The 18,566-nt window shown below is 29.9% G+C and overlaps 6 protein-coding genes across 20 annotated transcripts in view; 3 read left to right on the top strand and 3 right to left on the bottom strand.

Annotated features, from left to right (window-relative positions):
* Positions 1-13: 13 nt before the first annotated feature.
* LOC122567094 (tRNA-splicing endonuclease subunit Sen34) lies at positions 14-1,792 on the top strand. 2 transcript variants are annotated; one of them, XM_043725285.1, is made up of 6 exons: positions 14-63; positions 457-512; positions 617-888; positions 973-1,183; positions 1,299-1,460; positions 1,537-1,792. In XM_043725285.1, exons 1-6 carry the CDS (start codon positions 29-31, stop codon positions 1,737-1,739), a joined length of 939 nt encoding a protein of 312 aa, XP_043581220.1. In that variant the 5' UTR covers positions 14-28; the 3' UTR covers positions 1,740-1,792. The 2 variants fall into 2 exon arrangements, with proteins under 2 accessions (XP_043581220.1, XP_043581221.1); XM_043725286.1 differs by having other exon boundaries at positions 22-382.
* Positions 1,786-3,107, bottom strand: LOC122567101 (39S ribosomal protein L27, mitochondrial). 7 transcript variants are annotated; one of them, XM_043725303.1, is made up of 4 exons: positions 3,040-3,107; positions 2,451-2,531; positions 2,167-2,330; positions 1,786-2,053 (listed from the first exon to the last, which is right to left on the bottom strand). In XM_043725303.1, the coding sequence occupies exons 2-4, from the start codon at positions 2,527-2,529 to the stop codon at positions 1,850-1,852; spliced, it is 447 nt and encodes a 148-aa protein (XP_043581238.1). In that variant the 5' UTR covers positions 2,530-2,531; positions 3,040-3,107; the 3' UTR covers positions 1,786-1,849. The 7 variants fall into 7 exon arrangements, with proteins under 7 accessions (XP_043581238.1, XP_043581242.1, XP_043581240.1 ...); XM_043725307.1 differs by lacking the exon at positions 3,040-3,107 and adding an exon at positions 2,871-2,988; XM_043725305.1 differs by lacking the exon at positions 3,040-3,107 and adding an exon at positions 2,795-2,925.
* A 156-nt stretch (positions 3,108-3,263) lies between these two features.
* Positions 3,264-6,585, top strand: LOC122567091 (T-complex protein 1 subunit alpha). The gene is made up of 10 exons (XM_043725279.1): positions 3,264-3,457; positions 3,768-3,853; positions 3,949-4,077; positions 4,167-4,264; positions 4,380-4,490; positions 4,600-5,005; positions 5,087-5,289; positions 5,685-5,877; positions 5,948-6,111; positions 6,199-6,585. The coding sequence occupies exons 1-10, from the start codon at positions 3,385-3,387 to the stop codon at positions 6,407-6,409; spliced, it is 1,674 nt and encodes a 557-aa protein (XP_043581214.1). The 5' UTR covers positions 3,264-3,384; the 3' UTR covers positions 6,410-6,585.
* A 226-nt stretch (positions 6,586-6,811) lies between these two features.
* Positions 6,812-12,490, bottom strand: LOC122567090 (double-strand-break repair protein rad21 homolog). 2 transcript variants are annotated; one of them, XM_043725277.1, is made up of 13 exons: positions 12,391-12,490; positions 11,751-11,918; positions 11,235-11,464; positions 10,937-11,120; positions 10,712-10,871; positions 10,446-10,638; positions 10,133-10,356; positions 9,844-10,064; positions 9,579-9,758; positions 9,116-9,484; positions 8,910-9,041; positions 8,670-8,825; positions 6,812-8,571 (listed from the first exon to the last, which is right to left on the bottom strand). In XM_043725277.1, exons 2-13 carry the CDS (start codon positions 11,892-11,894, stop codon positions 8,446-8,448), a joined length of 2,319 nt encoding a protein of 772 aa, XP_043581212.1. In that variant the 5' UTR covers positions 11,895-11,918; positions 12,391-12,490; the 3' UTR covers positions 6,812-8,445. The 2 variants fall into 2 exon arrangements, with proteins under 2 accessions (XP_043581212.1, XP_043581211.1); XM_043725276.1 differs by lacking the exon at positions 12,391-12,490 and adding an exon at positions 12,051-12,189.
* On the top strand, positions 12,254-14,673 carry LOC122567100 (protein NDUFAF4 homolog). 5 transcript variants are annotated; one of them, XM_043725296.1, is made up of 5 exons: positions 12,254-12,391; positions 13,201-13,347; positions 13,690-13,796; positions 13,881-14,088; positions 14,193-14,673. In XM_043725296.1, the coding sequence occupies exons 2-5, from the start codon at positions 13,203-13,205 to the stop codon at positions 14,273-14,275; spliced, it is 543 nt and encodes a 180-aa protein (XP_043581231.1). In that variant the 5' UTR covers positions 12,254-12,391; positions 13,201-13,202; the 3' UTR covers positions 14,276-14,673. The 5 variants fall into 5 exon arrangements, with proteins under 5 accessions (XP_043581231.1, XP_043581233.1, XP_043581232.1 ...); XM_043725298.1 differs by lacking the exon at positions 12,254-12,391 and adding an exon at positions 12,697-12,852; XM_043725297.1 differs by lacking the exon at positions 12,254-12,391 and adding an exon at positions 12,902-13,077.
* A 123-nt stretch (positions 14,674-14,796) lies between these two features.
* LOC122566511 (xaa-Pro aminopeptidase 1-like) overlaps positions 14,797-18,566 on the bottom strand; it is a 46,178-nt gene continuing 42,408 nt past the window's right edge. For 2 of the 3 annotated variants that reach the window (XM_043723886.1, XM_043723887.1), the window contains 7 exons: positions 18,336-18,456; positions 16,962-17,325; positions 16,505-16,738; positions 15,821-15,987; positions 15,664-15,753; positions 15,346-15,577; positions 14,797-15,269 (listed from right to left, as the gene is read on the bottom strand). In XM_043723886.1, the coding sequence (XP_043579821.1) occupies positions 15,247-15,269; positions 15,346-15,577; positions 15,664-15,753; positions 15,821-15,987; positions 16,505-16,738; positions 16,962-17,325; positions 18,336-18,456 (1,231 nt within the window). In that variant the 3' untranslated portion in view covers positions 14,797-15,246. Of the gene's footprint in view, positions 15,270-15,345; positions 15,578-15,663; positions 15,754-15,820; positions 15,988-16,504; positions 16,739-16,961; positions 17,326-18,335; positions 18,457-18,566 lie in introns of those variants that run through there. The other variant, XM_043723888.1, reaches the window with a different exon arrangement.

Here is an 18,566-nt window from a genome sequence, read left to right as displayed (position 1 = left end):
AACATTGTAATATCATGTGATAGATTCGATGCATAGCACAGTAATATTTTCGATATTAACGAAGTAAGCGATGAAATTTAGCAATTGCAAAGAAAGTAATGGACACATAAACGTTATTATTGTCGAACAAGTCACAAGAATAATTGCAATAATTTAGATTTGAATTTTGAAAATAATATGGTGATAAATATCGTATTTAGATATAATGTACAATCCTTTTTATAAATGTTGTATAATACTTTACAAAATTGTGAGGCAATTAAACGAAATTTTTGTGTTTATTGATCCGGAAAGTTACTAAAAAATTGTCATATGTGGATCAGCATTTAACATCTAATTTGATTGGTTACCGAAAACAACATGGGAAAACATGTGATAAATTGTAACGTTTAACATTACGTATAAAATAAATATATTTAATACAATTGTAAAGATTTGAAAAGTTGATTATTTTAGAAAAATGATAGACCTAATTTTATCAAGAAACAATGTCTTTATATGGAGTGCAGAAGGTAACACAATCCTGCTATTACTTTTAAAATTAAAGATGTAAATATAAATGATAATTTTATTTTTTAATACAATATATTAATTTTAACTTTTATCTTGTTTGTAGACTGGTTGAAGCTTAGAAAGGATTATCGAATAATTGGAGAACTTATAGGTTGTCTTCCAAAGAAGCCTAGGCAAGATATATTTTTGGGTCTTCCATTGCTCTTACAACCAGAAGAAGTATCTCTTTTGCTTGAAAAGAATATTGCACGTCTTGTACGATATTCATGTCTTCAAAAACCACCGTCCAATTCTCTAAAACAAGCTTTTGAAGAATATAGAAATACATTATATGTAGAACAAGAAAAATGTTTAAAGAAAGAAAGACAAAAACAGGTTACTAAGGGAATACTTTTTACAAATATGTTAATATCCTACTAAAAAGTTATAATTTGATAAAAATAATATATATTCTTATAGATAATTGGTATGATGGACAAAATTGTAGAAGGGAAAAAGCTAAAAATGCTTGGGATAGATACAAGGAAGAAAAAAGTAATGAAATCATTAGATCCAAAAGTACAAGCAGCATTTAATAATATTGAAATAAATAGACAAGATTTATTAAAGGAAGAAATGGCAAAATTACCCAAATTAGACAAAACTGAAGCTTTGATTCAAACCCATACAGGTAAGGAGAAAAATGATATTGACCAGAAGAGAAAGCATGAAATTAAACGATACTACAATTATATCTAAAATATTTATTTCTATTTCTTAGGTGTTTTATGGAAATATGCTTTCAGCTTACCCATGGACAGATAAAAATGATATAGAAATAATAGAATGGAAATATCCTTCAAATGAGAAACAACAACTTCGATATAAGACATATAAAGATTTATGGGAAAGAGGATATTATGTAACAAATGGAGAAAAATTTGGAGGAGATTTTTTAGCTTATCCTGGTAATCTAAGATATATTGTTTATATATTGTTAATAGAGATAGATAAATATTTAAATTATTTATATTTTTGTCATAGGAGATCCCATTATGTTTCACTCCCAATTTATAATTTTATGTAAAGATAAAAAAGAGGAAATTCCAATAACTGAACTTTCAGCACAGTGCCGGATTGCTTGCCACGTTCGAAAAACACAAGTATACGCTTTCTTTTCTGAAAACCAAATCATAAAATACCAATCATTCCAATGGGCAGAAAGTGCTACATTTGAAAATGTTTAACAATACTTGAATAATATTATATGATTAAACTTATGAAACATTAGAAAACAGTCTTGGGTTTTTTTTATTTATATTTTTGATTTATAATCAGAATATAAGTACAATAGTATTTAAAGAGCATCAATTAATACAAATCTATTATCTTGTGGATCAGGAATAACATTAAAATGTTTTTTATATATCACAGTGTTTTCTCTGTTAGCATAGTGTGCTTTAGCCCAAGCACGGTCCAGATTTGGATTAATCTTCTCACAGGTGATAAATACTTTTCCCTTTTCTAAAGCATATAATGTACCATCTCTACCAAAACCAACCTGTGAAACAAATAATTAATACATCTTTATTTAGCAAATAACATATATTTAGCATATGAGTACAATTCTATGAGTACAATGATATTATGAGTACAATTCTTTTTTATATTTACATATAGTCCTGGATGAAATCGAGGTGTACGTTGTGTAGCTAATATTGTAGATTTTTGTACAAAATGTCCATCTTGTACTCGCCATCCTCTATGTTTAGGCCTTGGATGACCAGGACTGATACGTGTACTACCACTAAATTTTTTTGATGCATGCCTTACACATACTATTAATATAAAAATTAAAAACAATATCACATAGAAATAGCACCCACTTTATATAAATAAATTTATGAAGAAATATAATATTAAAGATTGAAAATATAATATGTTTATTTTCTACGAACCTATATTGGTAGAAGCAGCATTTATGAGAGATTTGGAGCTTTTTAAAGTGTAAGCATACAATTGTGTTAAGAGTGTCATGCCTGAAAGTAATTATTTAACATTAAATAACACACTAGTAGTTTCTTTATTTAAATAGGTTATTTAAGTATAAATTTTTCGACTTTAACGAGATTGTCAATGAGTATTACATAATATTGTTAACATTTAAAATGAAATATATAAATATTACTCAAAATAAAAGATAAATTATTTTTACTTTAAATATTTCACAAATCTTTTATGTATACTAAACTTTACTTCCTCTGACTTCACTAACTTGTATTAATTGAAAATTATTACCAACTTTTGCAAGTTATTCCTGTAGAAACAAAATTCGAAATTTCGCAACACGATCAATAAAAACAATATTTAACAATTACATTTTTATTATAAATGTATCTCTTATCATTAGTTATAAATTGTAACTTATAATTAATATCTTAATAGCTTAAATACACATATACATTTCAATTTATAATTTCAATATATAATTTCAATATTTGATGAAAGATTCCATATTAGTTAAGTGTAAGATAAGTAAATACTTACTTTGTAAGTATTCACAAACTATATTAAGTAAATATGTAACTATATAATTATAGAATACATATGTATATTAAGAATATGTTGGTAAGTGTTTCTGGAAAACAATGGAAGACATGTTTTGTCCAATTTGAACCAATGAAATATTGTTTTAGGGGAATTTAACCAATAGAATATAACGTTAAGTTTGTCCGTAAAAGGAAGTAACTGGGATAGGCGTCGCTGATCATCATCATCAATCAGCAACGGTCACACGCGGATCGCATTGTGGTAATAGTTTAGTCGGCAATTGAAATTTCGAGATTGTCTTTTACCTATAATATCAAAGAGAAGTGATAAAAATATTGTAAAATGTCGACAGTAGCCAGTCCTCTAGTTGTTGGTGGTATTCGACAGTCTGGAGCTCCTGTAAGAACTCAAAATGGTATGTCGCTAACGCATTTTATTTTAGAATTTGGTTATACTTCAATTTATTCGATATTTGTTCGAATGTGGATATTCCTGTCAATTATTCTTAGAAAAATTTTTTTCAATTCTAAAACACGTGAATATGTTAGTTATATTTATATATATTTATACTTATAATAATAATATATATTATATGTGTATGTAATGATAAAATAATGTTGTAAATAAAAAATTTCAAAAATAAAAGGTGTACATTTTGTTGAATATACATAAAATTGGTATATTAAGTACAATTATTTTATTCCTTTTTGTTTTTTATTTTATAGTCATGGCAGCATGTGCAATCGCTAATATAGTGAAGAGTTCTTTGGGTCCTGTTGGCTTGGATAAAATGCTTGTAGATGACATCGGAGTATGTAAATGTTTTTACAAAATACATTCTTGTATGCTTGTGTAAAGATTATATTATTTTTTGAATTTGTACTTTACATACTTGAATTATTATAGGATGTTACAGTTACTAATGATGGAGCAACTATTTTACGTTTGTTAGAAGTTGAACACCCAGCTGCAAGAGTTTTGGTAGAATTAGCTCAGTTACAAGATGAAGAGGTTGGCGATGGAACCACATCAGTAGTAAGCTTATTTATTTAACTTTTTGTATTTAAAATAATGTAAATAAATTATTTTCACATAAGAAGTAATTTACCTTTCTATTTAAACAGGTAATAGTTGCAGCTGAACTATTAAAAAATGCTGATGAGCTTGTAAAACAAAAGATTCATCCAACATCTGTAATTAGTGGCTATAGGCTTGCTTGCAAGTAAGTCTCACATTATTGAAAAAGATTTATACAATTATTATTAACTTATTAATTATAATTAATAATAAGACAGTAAAAATAATTTATATGTGTGTTTCAATCATTTATATTTTAGGGAAGCCTGCAAATATATTCAAGAACATTTAACTGTTAGTGTAGATGAGCTTGGAAGAGATTGTTTAGTTAATGTAGCAAAAACTTCTATGTCCAGTAAAATCATTGGAGCGTATCCTTTTTATTTCATTATATAAATTAAATTTCGTAATTATCATATTATTATATTTACAGCAATTGATTGTTGTAACACCATGATTATTTCCTTAATAAATTAATAGTGATGCTGATTTCTTTGGAAATATGGTTGTTGATGCTTCAAATGCAGTAAAAGTTAGTGATGGAAAAGGAGGATTTATATACCCTGTGAAAGCAGTTAATGTTTTAAAGGCTCATGGGAAAAGTGTTAGAGAGTCTGTAATAGTACAGGGTTATGCACTGAATTGCACTGTAGCTTCTCAAGCAATGACTAAAAGAATAGTTAATGCAAAAATTGCATGTTTAGATTTCTCTTTGCAGAAGACAAAAATGAAATTAGGAGTTGAGGTACTGATCACAGATCCTGAAAAGTTAGAAGCAGTGCGGCAACGTGAAGCAGATATTACAAAAGAACGTATTCAAAAGATTCTTGCAGCGGGTACAAATGTCATTCTTGTATCTGGAGGAATCGATGATCTTTGTTTAAAAGTATATTTAAAATATATACAGATTATCATATGTTTTTACTTAAAAGATGGCAAATTCATATAATTTTTTGTATTTGTTCAGTATTTTATAGAAGCTAAAGCAATGGCAGTTCGTAGATGCAAAAAAGCAGATTTGAAAAGGATTGCAAAAGCTACAGGCGCTCAGTTTCTTACTTCTTTAACTAATATGGAAGGAGAAGAAAGTTTTGACTCTAATTTCCTTGGAGAAGCTGCTGAAGTAGTACAAGAAATGGTTTGCGACGACGAGCTTATTCTTATTAAAGGGTTTGTTTTTAAGTTTGTTATTTAACCTCTTGCCATACCATTTAACTTGGAAAAATACGGGCTCGAACGTTGCGCCCGAATGGTCGGGAAAGGAGTCGAAGCGGCGGAGATAGTGTTGAACTTGAAACATGATATCGTGCGACTGAGTGCGAGATAGCCGTGCCGGTGTTTAGAAAAAAGACATCATTCGAGACATTCATACTTGGCTCAAGATTAAGACCACGAATGAGGCTTGTGATATTTACATTTGATATGAAATTAGACCACGAGCCTGACTCGTGATATTTAGGTTTGGCTCAAAATTTTCATCACGACTCATATTCATAAAAGTATGGCAGGGGATTAAAAAAAAGAATGACTTTAAAGCTAAATTATTTTTATATTATTTATAATAGGCCAAAAGCAAGAACAGCAAGTTCTTTGATATTACGAGGACCAAATGACTACTACTGTGATGAAATGGAACGATCTGTGCATGATGCATTATGCGCAGTAAAACGAGTTTTAGAAAGTAAAAGCGTAGTTGCGGGAGGAGGCTGTGTTGAAGCAGCACTTTCAATTTATTTGGAAAATTTTGCTACATCACTCGTAGGTTTACTTTCTTGTAATATTACGGATTATTAAATCATTCTTGGGCTGAAACATTTATATTTTATAGAGTTCTCGAGAACAATTAGCTATTGCTGAATTTGCAAGATCATTACTGATTATACCAAAAACATTAGCAGTTAATGCAGCACAGGATGCCACAGATCTTGTTGCAAAATTACGTGCTTATCACAATTCCAGTCAAACAAAAGCAGATCTTGCTGATCTAAAATGGTAATATTTTAAAATAAATATTACATGATGACATTTATTTTACATACTTTAATGATAACATAAAGCAATATTAATTTTCTTTTATAGGGTTGGTCTGGATTTGCTTGAAGGTACCATTAAAGATAACAAAAAAGCTGGAGTATTAGAACCAGCAATTTCAAAAATAAAATCTTTGAAATTTGCCACGGAAGCAGCGATAACTATCCTTAGAATCGATGATATGATTAAACTAGATCCAGAACGTACGAAGGACAAATCATACCGCGAAGCAATGGAATCTGGTGAATTGGAAGAGTAGAATTAAAATGGGTTTACACATCCTTTTCCCATGATTTGTTATATCAGAAAGATTAAATTATTCTTCACTTCAAATACTATTTCATAATTTAAGTAATAAGGATTACAATTTAACATTAACGCTCATGAATGAATTTGCTGGTAATAAATAAAATAAAGCTTTCACATATAAAAATATTGTGTATATATTTTACGCTTTAAATAATAATACGAGAACATAAGTATTGGAAACATAAAATATTTTATAGTTCATGTAAAATTTATCATATCAGTGTGAAATATGTTTAATATTTAAAAAATGGCGGGATTTTGAAGGTATATATAATATGCTATTCATCATTCAAAGTGCAATTTTCGAAAACTAAGTATAGTCATATCGGAAAGGGAATTTGTTAACTTAAAATAACAATTTCAGATATATTTAATACAATGAATACACCTGTTATAAAAAAGTATTTAATGCATAAACACGTCATGTGTATATCGTACACGGCGTGTATTAAAGCAAAAAGATCTTAAAATTAATTTTAATCTTCAAATTCAATAAATTTTGATACATGTAACAGTTTATTAATGGAAAATAATGGATTAATATTTTTAAGTATTATATGATATGTACTTTAGGGTTCAAATTTTAAAGAAAATATTTCAGAAATCTTTTTTTTATTTTATAAACAGATGTATATTAATTAGTGAATCATGAGACTATTTACAATCAGGCATTTTAAGTATATGGTATAGCAGTCGATTTTTTTCATGATACGCCTTAAACGCCATTACGTGCGTAATGATAGTTTATGTTGTTTGCTGTGCATGTATATTTACAATGTTATATGATCGTTTTCGAGAAATTTCAGACATGTTAATTTGATAAAATATAGTACTTTTTTTTAAATATGATTTAACACATGTATTCCATGGAACTGGTATACATATATAACAATAAATTATTGAACATTTTTTTATGGTCGGAGTAATTAAAGCACTAACCATAACGCTATTTCCTTTGAAAAAATAGTAGGAGTCAAACAATTTTTATTTCCTTTTTATATAATACGTCTTCTTCAAACTGTAATGGAGAAATTGTACAATAAAAAGATTGAAACACAAAAAAGCGAGACTATTAAATCAATGCTCTTTGGAATGTCGTTCACAGTGTAAATATAAACTATAGAAGATCATAAATTTTCAGTAATTTATACGGAAAAGTAACTATACAGATTATATTGAGTCTAAACAAAATATAATAGTAAATAATATTTATATAGATCTCTGAAAAATAACTTAATCACACTATTGATCCTAAAGTATGACTGCAATACATAAAAGCATTATCCGTAAAACATTCCCTTGATTCTTCCATTAATAATTGTTTATAATAGCATTAATGTGTAAGTACGCTAATAAAAAAAAACTATTGAAACATTTGATATTTTTAAGTTCGAGAAATTTGAAAATAATACATCGATTTCAATCACAAATAATTTCATTTTATGAAATTTTTAACAAAATGCTTTTTATCATAATTTCATAAATTATCTTACACAATTATTAGTAATTTTGGACCATCCTGCAGTAAAGACTCAAAGTTGTTTGTAAATATTAAGATATAAAATATATTTTTACTACATATTAATATTATATACAAACCCTGTTCGTATTGATAATAAATTTAATGAAGACAATTGATTTTTTTGCCAATGTAAAACATTTATCAATGGTAACGTATTTGCGTATCTTTGATTGAATTTTTTTATCACAATAAAAATACAGAAGGTCCAAAATAATTCTGCTTTGATTTATACAAAACGTATACATTCCTGAATCAGGACTTTAAAACATGATTTATAAAATTCTTTTGTCTTATGCAGATATTCCCAAAGAGTTATAATAGCTTTATATATTATTTTACAATTTATCTTTCAAAAGAATTTAGATAAATCGCTTATTTTATGTACGATTAAAAATAGCTACAATCCTCTCTGTCTCCGTCATTTTTTAACAATAAATGTATGGTAAGAAATATCTATAGCAATTTTATAATGCAGGATTCTCAAATTTTGGTCCTTTACTGACTACAATCTCAGTGTATGGTTGGTCTTGATTGAGCTCTAATACTTGGAATTTTTTTAGAACTAATAATGTGTAGAATTTTTGTGCAACCTAAAAGAATGAATCAATAATAACATGAATTTAATTTCTACAATTATATTATAATTATATAATTATAAGTTCTATTAATCATATTCTAGAATACAAACCTGCTTGCGATTGTTTTTATATGCCATTTCTGATAGTGTCAATCTATCTTTGGTGTCTAGTTTACTTTTGATAACATGATACATGTGTGATGCTCTCTTATTAAGAACTCGTTCTTCAAACTGTTCATAAGTTTCATCTATTTGTTGTTCTTCTTGCTAGAAAAATAAAAGATTATATTATACATTTAGTAGCTTCGAATGTATTATAATTTAATATAAGTAAATAAACATTATACGTACAGGACCTACAGATGGTGGAAATTCATAATCTTCATGATTCCATGGTGTTGCTGGTCCTCTTTCTGATACAGCTGGTGTGTGGGGTGGTTGATGATGTTCATCATATCCCATATAGGGTACTTGAGATTGCGCCTATGTATATTCAAATTCGTTAATATCTGCGTAATATATCATATATTTATATATATCTAAGGAATAAAATTAACCTGATCATAGCCCATATTTTCCATTTGTGGCATTTCAACAGGTGTAGGAACGACTTCTGGTTCTATTAGTGTAGGTGGAACAACTGGTTCTTCAGATACAGTAATAGCTTCATTAGGAGGAATTTCAGGAATTTCTGAAGGAATTAAAGATGTTTCGGGAACTACAGGAACCATATCCGCTTCTTCAATAGGAGGCACGATACCACTAATTTCAGATACTGATGATTCAGTTGGTAAAGACATCTCAGGTTGAGGTACTGGTGATTCTGCAGAGGGAAGACTTGGTTGGGGGACTATACTAGGAACATCCATTGCTTCAGGGGCAACATCTACTGGAGGAGGTGCTGGCGCTGGAGGTGGTGGCCTTATCTAAAAATAATAAAATACATTAATAAACTCAAACAGTCTTAAAAAAGAGGTTTTATAATGGAAGAAAGATTTAAAAATAAACAATATGATGTACCTCTTCATCCGCTGGTGCTTTTCGTTTGCGAGCCATGCGTTTACTGAGAATAGTTTGTTCATATGAATCAGGTTCTGCAGGTTCTCTCATTTGTTCTAAAGGCATGCCTTCTTCTTCACCTACTAAACGTCCAAAGTCCTCATGATCGTAAGACTTGCTAGTTAAATGTCGTTGATAATTCTATATTTTTAAAAAATAAAATTATATTTTTTTTGGATGGCAGATACATACATACTTGATGATTATTAAGTATGAAATACATTACCTTAAATAATACACGTGCTGGTATTGGTCTTCCTGGTAAAGCAAACAATTTTTCGACTCCACCAGTTTCTTTCCAATGCATTAATCTTTTCGTAGGTGGTGCCAAATCTAATGTAGTAATAATGTCACTAATATCTGATAATTGTGCTTTCATTTCTTCACCAGAGATATTTTTTACCTCATCCACAATGAGTTTACGCTTGCGTTTTGCTTTTGTAAATCCTATTAATTTTATTAAAATTAGATTATAACAATTAATATCACAACTGAAATAAAATATAACATCAAACCTTTTAAGGCAGATGTATCAACAGGTGCGAGAGCGAAACTCTCTTCTTCATCATGCAATAACGTAGTTTGATCCTGTAGAGGTGGAGCTTCTTCCATAGGTTCCATTGGACGTTCCTCAGGGACATTGGGTGGAGCAGGAGTGAAACGGCGACTGGCAACACTTATTCTTCCTTCAATTTCTTCACCAGGTGCAGCTGGAGAAACGGGTCTGGATTCGTCAGTACTATACAGAAAATGTTAAATTTAATATGATATATACATACATTTATTTAATATAAATTTTGAATGTGTAAAATACAATTTATTAATTACCTCATTCCATCCATGGGAGATGGTGGACCTCCAAAACGATCTCCCATTTCTTCTTCTGATTCATCATGCACAGAAGGTGGACCTCCAGAAACTACACCAGGTTCTTGTGTTTCTGCTACTGCACTCACCTCAGGTACAGGTACTTCACCCATTGGCGCTTCATCAAATAAACCACCCTCAAACAACCCACCAGCTAAATAAAAAAATAAAGCTTGTTATAAATATAATTATCATTTCAATTGCATATATTAATGTACGTTGCTTACATATAATATCTTGACCAAGATGACCACCAAAACCATCATCTCTAATTGGCATATCTATATCCATAGCTTGCGCTGTTACCGATGGACCTGGTACTGGTTCTTTTTCCTTTTGTTCTAAAGCTGCTTCGATCCCTGGTCCATCAGTAAACAACATATGAGTCTGAAAAATGAATATAGATTTTATTCTTCATATAAAATATCAACAGTTAAGGTGATAAAACATACCTGATCTAATGATGGTTCTACAGCACCAGCATGTCTTAACAATTCTGGAGGTTCAGCATCAAAACTCATGTCACCAAATCCTTGATCATGCGTAACTAAAGCTAAACTGCCATAATCTTCCCTCATAGTGATTTCTTCCGCTCGTGACTGGTTTAAACTAAATTGCGCTTCAATGTCAACATCTCTGAAATATAGCATTAATATTAAATAACAATATTTATAAAATAAGCTTTTATTTTGATGTAATTATCTTGTAATTATCTGCATCAAAGTTTCTACTTAATTCTTATATATTTACTTTAATTCTGGCATTGCTGTATCGAAATCATGAAACACTTCAGGTAATGTTATAGCTGTTACAGCAGCTTCTCTATGCTCTTCTGGTAAATCTACCATACCAGGCCTAAAGGCCATTTTTATTTTGACAAAGGCTTCATTACAATCGGCTAAGAGATATTTAGCTTTCCTTGAATATATACGTACCACACCCAACAATAAATGGCCAGATGTTCTTAAAGCCATTTTTACCTATAATAAAATAGTGACATAAAAAATAAAAACCATGTATTTTATAGAAATATTAAGAATTCTTTTCATAAAAAAATATTATATTCTAGTAAATAAAATAAAATGAACAAAAGTCTATGAGATTTAGATAATATATATTTAAGTAACACTCTACTATAAAAGATCTTACATAATGTCTAAAAAAAAACAAAATTCATATTGTTATAAATCTAGAATCATAACAAGAATATTACAAATTTATGAGTTCATATACATAAAAATTAAAAAAGGCGTATTTTATAAATACCTTTGGCTGTAATATACCATCTACAGATTTTTCAATATTCGTCTCGAATACATGAGCTTTCGTCAATTTTTTATCCCAGTGAGCGGCTAACCAAATACGTGCTAACGGCCCTTTTTTGGCCAACACGAAATGAGCGTAAAACATTTTTAATCTGTGTTATGTCCTTTTCTGCAAACAAAATTATGTTATATCAGTAAAATTGGCTAAATGAGTTCAGTCTGTTCTGTGTTTGTAAACACAAAGGTATACACAAGAGGCTAATTCTTTAACGCGATTTTCCGCTAGCAATATCATTATCACCTTATAATTGACAAAACCGGTCGACGGGTCAATTAATACATGAAGTTAGCATTTTTTATATTTCTAAATACTGAAAATCGAGTCGTAGGACTCAAACAAAATAGCGATCATGTAATTTTTCTTAATTTAGTAAAATGTCAACATCTTTGCACAAGATGGCGTTTCTGTCCGTAATTTTGGCGGTTACGCGTAAGCTGTTGAACACGTAGTTACGTTCTAATCTATTTCTGTGCAAATCATATTATGGTGACTCGTTATCGATAAATCTTGAACTATTAATTTTATATTTTACATAAATTATCATATTTAACTGGTATATTAGAAAATCGTTGACACATACGGTATGTTTCTTTTCAGCGCGTCTTCACGAGAACCTGCATGCAACTAATTTTACTGAACGTTCCGAAACACCCCCGTTAATGGCGGATAGGTGTGTTCGTAAACACATAAAATTTTATTTTCCTAACTTTCCGAATCTGCATAAATTAAATATCTATATCAAACATTTATATGACTATCTTGATTTTTGCCTTTTTTGTTTCATAGTTAATATTCGAATAATGGAATGTTAAGTAATGAATGGTTTAATAGAAAATTAAATTATACGTATTATATTGTTAATAACCTATCAACAACGTTTCTGATTTCTAGTTTTCACCAATAGTATTCAATGTTTTATGCACTTTTATAGAAATATTTTTTTATTGTAAAATATGTATAATATCAAAATGTATAATTTCATTTATTTGAGAAATGTGTTGAAACTTTGTTACCAAATAATGTCCAAACAGTATAGGACAAAGTCAGTAATAAAAAATTATTTTTATCTTAACTATAACCATGTGGTCACAAAATAATAAATGTTCTGAATAACGCAATAGTAACTTCTAATAATATCTTTACAACTTGAAATAAAAATATTTGTTTTGTAATTTAATATTTAGATTTACTTTCATTAAATAAAATAATATTATTGCATAGAGATCAAAGTATTGAATCTGGTATAAACAAGAATATTAACCAAAAAGTTGGTATGAAAACACAATAACTTCTTTAAAATTGTTCCGTTTTTTAAAAATATATATGTATATAAAATACAATTTAAGTTATACGTTTAGCGATATATATTAAATATTCTTTTCTGTTATAGAAATGGGAACGGTGTACTCTTATATTACGCGACCAATTCGTTCATTTAACATTGAAAATCGTACAGCACGTATTCTTGGCAAGGAGAAGCCAATTCCTGCTCCTGAATATCCATCAGCACAGAGACAAAGAGAAGTTGTAGATAAATGTAAATTTCTCTCTCAAATTCTATTTCAAGTTTTATATTTTTTAGATTAACATTTTTGTTAGGATTAAAAATAAAAGAATTTTTGGAAATAGATATAGATATAGATAGAATAGAAATAATAGAATTTACAGAAGTAAAAGAAATAAAACAATTATTCTTATCTTTTTACATGTAGTTTAAATTTAAGTGATATAGATTATTTAATTATAGTTTTTGCATAGCAAAATGTGAGATAAAGTTGTATGTTATAAAATTTTGGTTTGTTTTCTAAATAAGAGTACTAGTTTTAAGAATTAGTCATTTTCTATATCATGTAATAATAGCTTTTTACATTTTTAAAAGCTATTTCTATTTTAGTGAAACCTAATTTAAAAGACACTCAGCACAAAAAGGATCATGAATTAGATGATCGTTTAAAGAGTGTCTTCGTTCAGTCTAAAGATCCAGAGGTATATTTCATTTAGAAATCTTTTGTGGATGTATTTATTTATTTGCAACTATTATAAAATAAATTGGTATTTTTTTATTACTAGATTGAACCAACACAAGTCTCATCTAGGCCATTACCACAGAATAGAAGTCAATATTCTTTAGACGAATATTATGAAACGCTTGTTCCTCGGAAAGGTAAATGTACCATAAAAGAAGTAGTAACGTTTTTGACTAAACATCAAGAAAACGAGGCAGAATACTCTATAGAAAGAATATCCCAAAAGTATCAAATAGATAAACAAACAGTAGGTAAGAATATAGGTAGAAAATGATAATACAGTATTACTAAAGTAAATTTGTATTCCCTAAATCCTATTTAAATACTTAAAATATAATATAAATAACTGTTTCAGAAAATATTTTAACAAGTTATAAACTCTTTCACGCGATGACAGATGTGAAACAGCTGAAGATAGAGGAGGGTAAGAAAAAGTAAGATTCTTGTATTATAATTAAACGTTTGAGTCCTAGGGGTCTTTGAAAAAACAGGATCGAAAAATCCCTAACAGCGCGATAGCGCTTGTCCTAATCGATTGCGAAGAGAAACAAGCGGCGTAATAGCGCTCATCATATTTATTATTTTTATGAAATACATCTATATTATTATATATGCGTAGTATTAGTTTATAAATATTTCAAGTTTTGTTCAATAAAAATTATTGAGAAGATAACAATGAAATACAAAATACCATCAGTCGTCCGTAGCGTTCAAATCTACTGGGACTTTTCGATACAAAATCTAAACAGCACGATCGCATTGCTTGGGACTCAAACCCAAAAGTTAAAAGAATCTAATATCATGTAGAATAAAAATAAATAACAATTTATTAAAAATTATATTAGTTACCTTATTTTAATCCTACTTTAATACTGAGTATTTCAATTATTAGAAATTTTAGGAATTTAATATAGAAACAGAAGGGTAAGAAACACTAGTGGAGAAATGAATATACAATATTAAACTCGTTTTTTCTTTACTTTCTTTATTCTCTAAAGTAACTGGAGCTTATTTCTAAAAAATTGCTTGCTTATCAGTAAGTAAAATACAATTTATGATAACATCCCTGTTCCTTATACATACAATAAATTACATATATTTACAAAATATAAGTCTATAAATATTTTTATATATTTATATAGTAGATTATCTATGTGCAAAAATTTTTTCTAATATTCCTAATGATTTTTATTTTTTAGCAATACCATCATATTATAATAATACTATCATATTATAATTGCAACACCTGTATATTTAGCATTGGCAGTAACGTATAAAAATAGTAACTTTAATATACGTATATTAAAATAACGCCAATTTAAGCATAGTTTTCGAAACTGTTTGCTCATGGCATAAATTAATTTTAAATCATACTATGTTTATTCATTCTCCTTTTGGACATACCTTAATTAACTCCATACATCTGAAAAATCTAAAACATACAAATACAAATTTCAAGAAGGGAAATCCTCTTTTTATTCTAAATGTTGTTTTCTTTATATACTTACTGAATAGAATGTGATACAGGAAAGTAAAGTAAACTAATACATTGAATTGTTTGAATGTAGAAGGTGTCGAATGAGAATGGCCAAAAAGCAATCCTTCATCGACTGGTCTTACTTCTGGAATGGTTGCAGTTTTCTTCAACATCCAATTGAAAGCATCCATTTTTAATCTTTTCTTTAACTCTGGACCTACTTCATCCCTAATTCGGCGATTGTAATTATTTAACCATCGTATCTGTAGAGTTATTGAAATATTTTTTGAAAACCTTATATCTATATAGATAAAGAAAACTCATTAATTAATTGTTAATTAGTACTTACGTGTGATGGATTTAACATATCGTAGTCAATCAACTTTGGTTCATATGGAACTAACGTGACGTCCCTGAATTTCAAAAAAATTTCTGTTTTCTAAAAAGAGATACATTTTTACCGAGAATTTCTCTAATTTTTAAATAATTTGAATTAAAGTACCTACTGATTTGCCTGCTTCCATTGTTTCAAGGATGTTCTCCAAACGAACGCCGAAGTCGCCTTCTTTGTAGTAACCAGGTTCGTTTGATAAAAAGAATCCTGGTCTTAATTCAACAGGTCCACAAACTTTATCCGATGATACGGGCTGTCCGTATGATACACCAATAGGTGCTGGAAATATATTAACATTACGATTAATATTAATCATTAATGAATAACAATTCGAAACGTGCTACAAAAGACTTTTCAGTTATTCGAAGTTCTAAATTCAATTAAATCTTGATCAATAATGCTTTATCATAAATAGACTGCGGATATTTATGCAAATTCATATTTTTACGAATATAATGAAAAAATCGAACCTAGGTATAGAATTGTTTTATCAATGTCGTATAATATCGCTTAAATATTGCAATGAGTACTATATTTTGGATATTTCATATATTTTTGCATATTATGCATATGTGTATACTGTGCATTTTTGCACCTTTAAATTTCTCACCATAAACGTATAAATATCCGTTTATCAAAATATCAGCTTAATCGAAACTAACAACATTTTCCACATAATCGCAAAGATCGAGCAAAGATCGTGATTAGCGTTGAATTCAGATCAAAGAAACGTAGATCGTTCGATCAATCGTCTACGTAAGCGAGTCTTTAATTTTTTCAAAGTAATGAGACAAACATTCGTGGACAGACAAAAAGTGACCGATCCCATGGCCAGTCCCATGCAAGTAGTCGTAACCAACGTTCCATAATGGTGCTCTTGCAACGATGTCCAGCTGGTTAGATTTCAAACTGCTTGGAAAGATCAAAGAAGACAGTTGTATTGCTCCGATTAACACTCTTGTGTATGCTTTTTTCTGTTCTTCCGTTGGCGTACCAAAATGCAGCGTTCTTGTGACATCTGTAGTGCCATCTGTTTACGAAACAAGATAAACGTTAAAAAAAGGTAGAAAGGTTCCATGATTTTTGCCAGTTCTTAATTAACCGAAGGAAAATTTCTTCCTTTATTTTCTTTGGATATTTACATGTTTCCTCGAAGAAAATTTGTAATATTTGCTTAAAAATTTTTTCAAACTTCTTGAAAGTCTAGGATAATACAAGGATGAGATTTAATAACAGAATCAAAATTCCGTTACCTAAATATTGTCCTCCCGAGTCCACAACCAGGGTGGACGCTTGTCCAATCTTGATATTTGTTAGATTGTTAGGTTCGTAATGGGGAATAGCAGCATGAGGTCCGTATCCAGCGATCGTAGGGAACGAGATACCTTTGTTCTTGTCCTGTTCGTAACGAAACTCGTTCGCCAGTCTAGCTACTTGCATCTCGTCCCACCCATTCGAATTCAGTGTATATTGTTCCTCCATGTATGCTAGGAAATCGCACATCGCCACTGCGTCCCTTAGGTGGGACCTCCTCATCCCCTCCGCCTCGACCTCGTTCTTTTGCGCTCGTAAACTTAACACCGGTGACGGTTTTGGCAATCGTTTCTCCGGCGGGATCTACAAAATACAATTAAAAAAGTGCTACATCGGTAAAAAAATTCTTTCATTTATTAGGTACATTAGTAGAATGGCGCTATACTGTGGATATTTTATATATTTTTCTATATTACGTGTATTCTATGTAACTATTATTCGTATAACTTTGAAATTTCCTATAAACGCATAAAAATCAGATGTTCAATTAGACCGCGAAAAGCGATCATTTACGAAAGTGATTCTTGGTCCGGTAAAAGTTTGAGAAGCCCTGATCTAACCTATTAAACGCTATTGCACGATCATTCGTACAGAACTTGAAACAGAAAGGAAACTGCTCCCTGATTTCTGATGCCGCGGGCGTCCAGGCGTCCCGAAGCACCGGCTATCATGTCGAGAAGAAGGTGAAACCGTCTCACCACCATGAGGATCGTAGAGAACATGCTACAGACTATTTTATTCTATCTATTTACCAATGATACGGTCTGTACCTTGACGATGTGCAATAATGAGAAAGAACATCGTGCATTGGACGGCCGACGAACGTTCATGTTTAGTCTACGTCTATGGAGGTGTGTCAGCCCGTCATGTGGGGATCAAGCTAAGCTCAACAAGCTCTACAAGGATAGGAGAACATGTCGGAGAAGGTGTACTTTTGCCTAGGATTATCCGCTCTAATGCCCCTATAGTTGAATCCCAGCGTGTTCGGTAAAATGGCGCGAACGAGGAGGTAACCGTATTCGAATTCCTACTGTACTTTCTCAACCGTCGTTTGTTTAATATTTCATACTACGTATTGAAATGTTTTTTGCATTAAAATAGGCAAGAAGGTGTTTTCATATTTTCAGCTGTGCGTAGAACGGTTAAATTACGGGGGTTCGTTTTCAATGCGCAGAGATTGATGAAAGAAGAATGAATTTTATTACAGTTTCCTGCATGGTCGTAGGAATAAATTAGGATATTTCATTATTTAAAATTTTCACCATAATTTGATAGATTTTGGGAACAAATAAGTAGCTAAAATTATTACGTACAGAGTTAAATATTTCCATGGAGGCACCTGGACTGTAAGCACATCGTATCGGCAACCATACTAAATTCCAAGCTTGGGACATTGTTCGTAAGTCGTACCAAATAGAAGTGTAATTATGCCATCTGTAACGTGTGATATCAAAACGTGAAAGGATTATTAACGAAGATACATTTCTTCCATAAAACTACAGAGTTATTTTTTACGTCCAACAATAAATGTAATGTAATTAATA

This window comes from Bombus pyrosoma, linkage group LG4 (assembly GCF_014825855.1).
Source record: "Bombus pyrosoma isolate SC7728 linkage group LG4, ASM1482585v1, whole genome shotgun sequence".
Lineage (NCBI taxonomy): Eukaryota > Metazoa > Arthropoda > Insecta > Hymenoptera > Apidae > Bombus > Bombus pyrosoma.
Note: the sequence above shows the minus strand (reverse complement) of the source record. Positions and strands in the feature narration are given on the sequence as shown.

What these genes read in the sequence shown, in the direction of transcription:
- LOC122567094 (XM_043725285.1), top strand. Translation starts at nt 29, where the DNA reads ATGCATAGCACAGTAATATTTTCGATATTAACGAA. An exon ending in ATATTTTCGATATTAACGAA is followed by an intron (nt 64 to 456) that starts GTAAGCGATGAA and finishes TGATTATTTTAG; the next exon opens with AAAAATGATAGACCTAATTT. An exon ending in CTTTATATGGAGTGCAGAAG is followed by an intron (nt 513 to 616) that starts GTAACACAATCC and finishes TCTTGTTTGTAG; the next exon opens with ACTGGTTGAAGCTTAGAAAG.
- LOC122567101 (XM_043725300.1), bottom strand. An exon ending in TGCTGCTTCTACCAATATAG is followed by an intron (nt 2,331 to 2,450) that starts GTTCGTAGAAAA and finishes TTATATTAATAG; the next exon opens with TATGTGTAAGGCATGCATCA. An exon ending in GATTTCATCCAGGACTATAT is followed by an intron (nt 2,054 to 2,166) that starts GTAAATATAAAA and finishes TTTGTTTCACAG; the next exon opens with GTTGGTTTTGGTAGAGATGG.
- LOC122567091 (XM_043725279.1), top strand. Translation starts at nt 3,385, where the DNA reads ATGTCGACAGTAGCCAGTCCTCTAGTTGTTGGTGGTATTCGACAGTCT. An exon ending in TCGATGATCTTTGTTTAAAA is followed by an intron (nt 5,006 to 5,086) that starts GTATATTTAAAA and finishes GTATTTGTTCAG; the next exon opens with TATTTTATAGAAGCTAAAGC. An exon ending in GATCTTGCTGATCTAAAATG is followed by an intron (nt 6,112 to 6,198) that starts GTAATATTTTAA and finishes TTTCTTTTATAG; the next exon opens with GGTTGGTCTGGATTTGCTTG.
- LOC122567090 (XM_043725277.1), bottom strand. Translation starts at nt 11,894, where the DNA reads ATGTTTTACGCTCATTTCGTGTTGGCCAAAAAAGGGCCGTTAGCACGT. An exon ending in ATGGTATATTACAGCCAAAG is followed by an intron (nt 11,465 to 11,750) that starts GTATTTATAAAA and finishes ATTTTATTATAG; the next exon opens with GTAAAAATGGCTTTAAGAAC. An exon ending in ACAGCAATGCCAGAATTAAA is followed by an intron (nt 11,121 to 11,234) that starts GTAAATATATAA and finishes GCTATATTTCAG; the next exon opens with AGATGTTGACATTGAAGCGC.
- LOC122567100 (XM_043725296.1), top strand. Translation starts at nt 13,203, where the DNA reads ATGGGAACGGTGTACTCTTATATTACGCGACCAATTCGTTCATTTAAC. An exon ending in AAGAGAAGTTGTAGATAAAT is followed by an intron (nt 13,348 to 13,689) that starts GTAAATTTCTCT and finishes CATTTTTAAAAG; the next exon opens with CTATTTCTATTTTAGTGAAA. An exon ending in TTCAGTCTAAAGATCCAGAG is followed by an intron (nt 13,797 to 13,880) that starts GTATATTTCATT and finishes TTTTATTACTAG; the next exon opens with ATTGAACCAACACAAGTCTC.